The sequence below is a fragment of the Grammomys surdaster genome, unplaced genomic scaffold (genome assembly GCF_004785775.1).
Source record: "Grammomys surdaster isolate TR1022 unplaced genomic scaffold, NIH_TR_1.0 210, whole genome shotgun sequence".
Taxonomy (NCBI): Eukaryota; Metazoa; Chordata; class Mammalia; order Rodentia; family Muridae; genus Grammomys; species Grammomys surdaster.
The window spans coordinates 237122-244255 of record NW_021604655.1 but is presented as its reverse complement, the minus strand read 5'-3'; the positions used below and the strand labels follow the sequence as shown (position 1 = coordinate 244255).

Below are 7134 nucleotides of genomic sequence, written 5' to 3'. Positions count from 1 at the left end.
CCACAGGGCCAAACTTGGCCACTGGCCTGTTTCCATCCTTCTACTTCCTCTGTGCCTCAGGGATCAGGAGCTTGTCCCATACCAGAATCTGGTCCCAGGTGTAGGTCACTGTTGTCCCTCCTTGAAGCCCAGCTGATAAGGTCCAGACCCACGCACACAGAGCCTGACTGTACATTCAGTTGCTTTTGCCTCACAGAAAGTCTAGACATCCAGTCGTGATGCATGGGTAGGGGCGTGGGACTAGGTTTCCCCTCTCTGCTCCCCTCCTGAGTAGTACAGACTGTTCTATCACCCACCCTGCCACCCAGTTGAGACCTCAAAGCTCCTCAGTCTCACTGGAGCACCGCTGGCAAACCGCTCTGTTCCTAGTATAGGCCAGGCCTCATGGTGTGCCTCACAGGGCCCACTTGAGTTGACTGCTCTGCTCTTGCTGCTGTTGAGATTCCAAGGCTCACAGCTATTCAGCCAGTTGCTGGGCAACTCCATGGACTGGGTCTCTGAATCTCCACAACTACCTTTTGTGCCGGTCCTACATCAATCACCCTGTGCCAGTGATCAGAGAAGAGGCTGAAGACTGGCATCTGAGATATCAGGTCAGACAGGAGTCTGCCCTCTGAACTTTAGTGCTGTGCTAAGTCCAGACAGGGGTTGTACCTCAGTTATGCTGCATGCTGTGCTATATGCTGAACGAACAGGACACTAGGACACTATCATATCCTCCTTTTATATCTCTTGTTGGTTTTGATAATAATAATAATAATAAAATAATAATAATAATAATAATAATAATAATAGTAAGTGTTATTATGCCAGGCGGTGGTGGTGCACGCCTTTAATCCCAGCACCCAGCACTTGGGAGGCAGAGGCAGGCGGATTTCTGAGTTCGAGGCCAGCCTGGTCTACAGAGTGAGTTCCAGGACAGCCAGGGCTACACAGAGAAACCCTGTCTCAAAGAAACAAACAAACAAAAAGTTATTATTATTATGTAATAACAAGTTATGAGGATGATGATGATGACAATGATGATGCTGTAGAGAGAGGGTCTTGTATAGTCTGGGCAGACCTCAAACTCAATATGTAGTAAAAAAAATGGACTTTGAACTTTTGATCCTCCTGCCTCCACTTTTAGAGTATTGGGATTACAAATATGCACCACAAGCTGGAGACTTAGCTTAGCAGTTAAGAACACTGGCTGCTCTTCCAGAGGTCCTGAGTTCAGTTCCCAGAACCCACATGGTTCTTCATGACCATCATCTATAAAGGGATCTGTGGGCTAGAGAGATGGCTTAGTGGTTAAGAGCACTGACTGCTTTTCCAGAGGTCCTGAGTTCTATTCCCGGCAACCACATGGTGGCTCACAACCATCTGTAATGGGATCCGGTGTCCTCTTCTGACATGCAGGTGCACATGAAGCAGAGCACTAATACATAAAATAAGTAAAATTGAAAACAAATAAGTTAAAAAACATTTGTAAGACCAAGTATGCATCACCATGTCTGTTTTTCTGTTTGATTGGTTTTTGGTCTTTCAAGACAGGTCTTATCTGTGTAGCCCTGGCTATCCTGGAACTCGCTTTGTAGACCAGGCTGGTCTTTTAGTCAGAGATCTGCCTGCCTCTACCTTAAAGGCATGCATTACCAGCACCTGGCACCATGTCCTGTTTTATACTGTGCTGGGGATGAAATCTAGGGTTTTGTGCGTTCTAAGCAAGAACTGTGCCAACTGAGTTACATCCTCAGGCTTGTTTCTGACCCTTGAAAGAGTACTTGACCCGGAAGGGGGAAGGAACCTATTGAGATTAGTCTGCTGAGATCCACATCCAGGCCTCCAGCCCCTCATCCTTCAGGCCCCTTCTCTCCCTTAACCATACCCTCTTTGTTCCCCACTGAGGGGGAGGCGGGGTCTGGAGGGTCTAGAAGGCCCAGGAGGTGGGCAGCTGCAGGAGGAGGCTGCAGAGACAAGCCCTAGGTTTGGAATTACATAGATCCCACGTAGCTCTCTCCCTGACTGGTCAGAGGGAAAGGCTCCAGGCACAGAGGGTCACCTCTAGGAAAACACCTGCATCTCCAGGCTGCCCACCCTTCTCTTCCCCTCCCCCACCATGTGGGTTTGTTTTCCTGCAATTTTACAGACAAGGGATGAGGAGTGTCTGCTGATTATGCCAGATACACGATACCGCAGGTTTGTCAGAACTCCCAGGATGGCCTCCTCTGCACTCAGCTCTTCCGCCTCGGCAGCCCAGCCCCTCAGAGTGCTTCCTACCACGGGGATGAGATCCCTGCTGCTGGGTGAGCTTCTGGAGCCCATGTCCTAGGGACACCCCCAAGGACTCTGAACCCAGAAAACAGTCTTCATTTATTTTTTTGCTTTATTCCAGCCCTGTCGGGAGCAGCCCTGCTTATACCCTGAAGGCCTAAAATTAGCCATACGCCTAAAATCAGCAATAGGCCTGACATACATGCCTGCTAGCACCAAGTCTTGGGTCTCTGTGGAAAAACACTGAAACAGATGGCTGGAAGTTATTGTAAACAAACAGCTTTGGTAGAAGGCTGCCAAGCCTGGCTACTCATAGGCCTTGTAAGATAGGTAACCTTGGTGGATAGTACCAACTTAGATAAAGACAAGTGACTCATAGGCGGAGTCATAGTGGTCTATCCCCTGAACCTTCACCCAGCTGACACTCTGTTCTGGAAGATATCTATACTCCCCCTGAACAATCTATATTCCCCCTGAACACCCACATTCCTTCGTCATCCCCTTCCCCACATCCTGCCTTTCTGTGTATATTACCTGTGTGTGCAAAAGTAAAAATGACAATCTGATCAGATAGATTATAGACAGGTCATCATTCCTTTCGTCTTTGCCTGCTCCTCCTCCCCCCTCCCCCCGCTCTCTTTCAGGTGACCTTCCCGGACCCCTGTTTAATGTCCTGCTGGACAGGACACAGCCCCACCATCATGTTTTCTGGTCCTCTCTTAACCTTCTCACACCTTGTCAGGCCTGGCCAAGGGGTGTCAGGGGGAGATGCCCAGGGGCACAAAGTTGAGCTTGGATCCTGGGTATGTTACTGGACCCACTATCCATTTCTGCATCACTACATGAGAATAAAACAACACCCAAGAGAGGCCGGGTTCAGCGGGTGTCGTCTGGGTGACATTTTCTTCTCAATGGGACAGGAGGTAGAGCCATGTCACACAGTGTCTAACGCTCAGCACACTTGGTCTCTGCCCTTAGGAATGATTATAACTTTGAGGCCAAAGGTTTCTTACTCAGCACTACAGTTCACATAATGGATTCTTGAACCCATTTTACTATGGATGTAAACTGAGGATCAGCATCAGGCCTGCTAGAGTCAAAGGTGACACAATTGGCTCACAGAGTTCCTGATTCTTCTCACTGTTGGAATTACAGGGATGTTCAACCACATCTGCTTCAAAGGCCTCTGGATTTGTTAGGAGTAGAGGTTTCTCAACAATGGCCAGGGGAACCAGGTGTGGTGGCCCACATCTGTAATCTCAGCAGTCAGGAAGCTGGGGTAGGATTGTCATCAGTTCAAGGCCAGCCTAGGCTATCTAATGAGCTCCAGGACAGTCTAGACTTTGGGGTAAAAGCTTGTCTCCAAACCTTCCATCCCCACCCTCAGAAATAACCACACCAAACAAAACAAACTGATGCAGGCTTGGAGTTTGATGCACTTCTTCAGAAACCAATTTGACAACATCTGGCATTGCAACATCTGGTCAGCATTAGATAAGCAGCCTGGGATGTACCATGTAAAGATGTGCTAACCTTTCTGGAATAGCTCTTTGTGGCCCACCTTGATTCCATATATGTTTAACATTTCTCTGGTTTGATTCTTGTTGTTGTAGATGGGATGTTGCCACATAGCCAGGAATAACCTTGAATTCATGATTCCCCTGCCTCAGCTTCATTGTGGGATTATACTTTCTGGTTTTATGGATCCACTAAGGAGCTAGCTAGGTTGTTGGGTGGGTCAGTTATTTCTGACTTAGCATCCTGGTCCCCGAGATAGCTGTCTGCATTTTTTTTTTTTTTGAGACAGAGTTTCTCTGTGTAGCCCTGGCTGTCCTGGAACTCACTCTGTAGACCAGGCTGGCCTCGAACTCAGAAATCCGCCTGCCTCTGCCTCCCAAGTGCTGGGATTAAAGGCGAGCGCCACCACTACCCGGCGTCTGCATTTTCTTAATAGGATCCTTGACATGAAATCACAGATTTTGGAAACATACATGTCCCAACAGATGTTGTAGCTCCTTTCTTACTTTTCAATTATTTACTTTTGATTTTATCCATTTATTGTTTTTGTTTTTGTTTTTTTTTTTTTCTGAGACAGGATTTCTTTGTGTCCTGGAACTCACTCTCCTAGCTCTGCCTCCTGAGTACTGGATTACAGGCACGCACCCCTGCCGTTCGGCATATTTTGGTCTTTTTGGAGACAGGATCTCATTATAGCCCTGGCTGACCTAGGACTTGTTATACAAACCAAGATGGCCTTGAACTTGAGGTAATCCCTCCACATCCTGAGCGCTAGGATCTTAGGCACGCACAGCGGTTACAAGCTAGCCCCCCCCCACTCCTTTAAGGCAAGTCACATGCTTAACCACAGTCTTGGCCAGCCCCATAGGCCCTGAGTGTCAAGTTTATTTTTTAATTTTAGGCACTAATTTGTGTTTTAGGGTTTTCGTTATTGTTGTGAGGCAGGGTTTCACTATGTAGTCCTAGCTAGCATGGGACCCAAAGATATCTGCCTGTGCTTTGAATAAAGGTGTGTACCACCATGCCCAGCTACGGTTAAATATTTCTTTGGGGCTCAGGCAGGTTCTCAGGCAGGTTCCGTCCTGGGCCTATGGATACAATTCTGACTCTAAAATAACTTTTTCTCTCAAGCTAAAACATACTAAAAATAATTACAATATATAGTGATGAGTGTTAAAATAAATATTAATGCCAAGTGAACAGAAATGAAGCCAATATTTTTTTTTATTATTAATTTTATCTTATTCTGAGACAGGGTCTCATGGCCAGGCTGGCCTCAAACTTGGTATGTAGTTGACAGTGACCTCGAGCTTCTTGTCTTCATGCCTAAACCTCCCCAGTGCTGGGATTACAAGCCCATATCACCATGCCCTACCAAGCCAATTTAATTTGACCACTATCATTATCCTCAGGTTAGCAGTGAGACTGACTAAAAGCCTCTGATATTTTGGGTGTTTGTTTTTGTCGTTGTTGCTATGGTAGTTGTTTCTAGTTATTTCATTGTTTTGTTCTGTTTTGTTTTTTTTCATTTTCTTTCAGACAAATGTGTCTCTATAGCTCAGACTAGCCAGAGACTTTCCATGGCACATATTGGTCTCAAACGAGGGCACCGGTTTTGGACTCCTGAATACTAGAAATCCAGGTGTTCAACAGTACATCCAACTCAGAAATCCTTGCATTTTGTCCACGTCGGTGTTTCTCAACAATGGCCAGGTAGATGTGTGTCCCTCAGGAAACATTAGGCAGCATCTGGCCCTATGGCAGTGGCTAGGAACAGTGATAAACATCTTGTAAAGCGTGGGACAGCGGCCCCCAGGACTACAAACTCCAGGCCCCAGAATGACGGCATCCCTATTACAGCCTATAATTTACAGGATGCATTCCTATTAGGGAAAGCTGGGAACTTGAGAAAAAAATGTCTTAGAGGTGACAATGGTTTGTGATATTTAAGGGCCATAGTAGGTAAACTTAGGGGACCCTTCCCATTCTCTGCGCTCTAACAGTATGGCCCAAACTCCTGCCCGAGTCTTGTATTTAGCATCTCTTGTTTCCTACAGGTCCTGGCCCCTCAGTTTCCCCATCTTGGAAATGGGAGTCTTCCTCCAGAACAGCTCCGGGAAAGAAGAACCCATCAGGTTGGCTCTTGCATACAAACAAGCGTCCATGGAAATGAGGACGAGGATGGGGAATGTCCACTAAAACTGTGAGAGGAGGGCATAAGGCTAGACCGCAGAGATTGGTGACTGAAACAGTGTTTCTAACACAGCCTTTCGCCTTGTTCTTCTAGCTCACAACCCACACTCTTTGAAGAAACGCTGGCTGACAGCTCACACCCGGCAAGGTGCGCCTCAACCTGCCTCAACTCCCAACGGAAAACTTAGAATCCTTGGTTGATTAGGGCTGCTGCAGGGGAATCACCTGGTTCAAGTCGGTAGCCCCAGGCCACCGCTCCACAGAGCTCTGGAATCTCCTCTCTCCACTCCAGCATGGCTTCTCTGGGGTGTGCGGCTGCAGGTGATGTTCGCTCAAGGTGGGGAAGGGGTAAGTAGAACCCAGGAAGCCGGGCCGCTGCCGAGCAGGCACCAAAGTCAACTTTTCCCTCTGCAGCCAGCAGGTTACAGCGCCACCGGGGCTCGCAGCCACGAGTGGAGAGTATAAACTCCTGCGGGCTCAGTGCTCCTGGCCATCGTCCCTCCAGTCCCACTCATCACTCACTCACCTCCGCCATCCTCGAGTGGCCGTGGGGCCCGGGACCTCGCTTCCTCAGTGGGAACCCTAGGCCAGTGACCAGCAGCGCGGCCAGTAGCATCAAGGCGCGCGGGAGCCGCGCTCGGCCGGCCAGTGGCCGCATCGTGTCTCTGCGAGTCTGCTCTGCCGGTGCCGCCGGGTTCGGGAGCGTGTTCCCGCCCCGCCTCGCCTCCTCCTGCGGCGCAGGCTCCGTCCAGTCGCGCGGGGGCCTCGGGAGGGGCGGCGGGAGCGCGCGCTCCGGTGCGCGCGGCCGGTGAGCACCGGTCTGCGAGCGAGGTCAGTGGCCCCGATGTCTCTCCCCCTTGCCCTCCCCAAGGGGCCCCTCGGCGCTCGCGGACTCGTCCCGGCTCTGCGGGGCGGCTCCTTTGATCTGGCGGCCACCCCGCCCTCAGTCCCCGCCGCTGTCGCCGTCGCGGCCCCAAGCGAATTCCTGTCCCGGGGAAGTTGCCGCCCCGCGATGTGCGCCCCGCGCGGCCACTGCTGAGGGGCGAGGAGGCTGAGGCGCCACAGGAGCGCTCCCCGACGGCGCGGCGACAACCACCCGAACTAGCCCGGGTCTCACAGGCAGGGACGTGCGACTGACCGGAGGCGAGCCGTGGGAATCTTTGGAGC

At 50.1% G+C, this 7134-nt stretch overlaps 1 protein-coding gene across 1 annotated transcript in view; it reads right to left on the bottom strand.

Annotated features, from left to right (window-relative positions):
• Ism2 (isthmin 2) overlaps positions 1-6625 on the bottom strand; it is a 21467-nt gene extending 14842 nt beyond the window's left edge. Inside the window, exon 1 of the mRNA XM_028771943.1 lies at positions 6494-6625. Within this exon, the coding sequence (XP_028627776.1) occupies positions 6494-6625 (132 nt within the window). The remainder of the gene's footprint in view (positions 1-6493) is intronic.
• Positions 6626-7134: the final 509 nt, after the last annotated feature.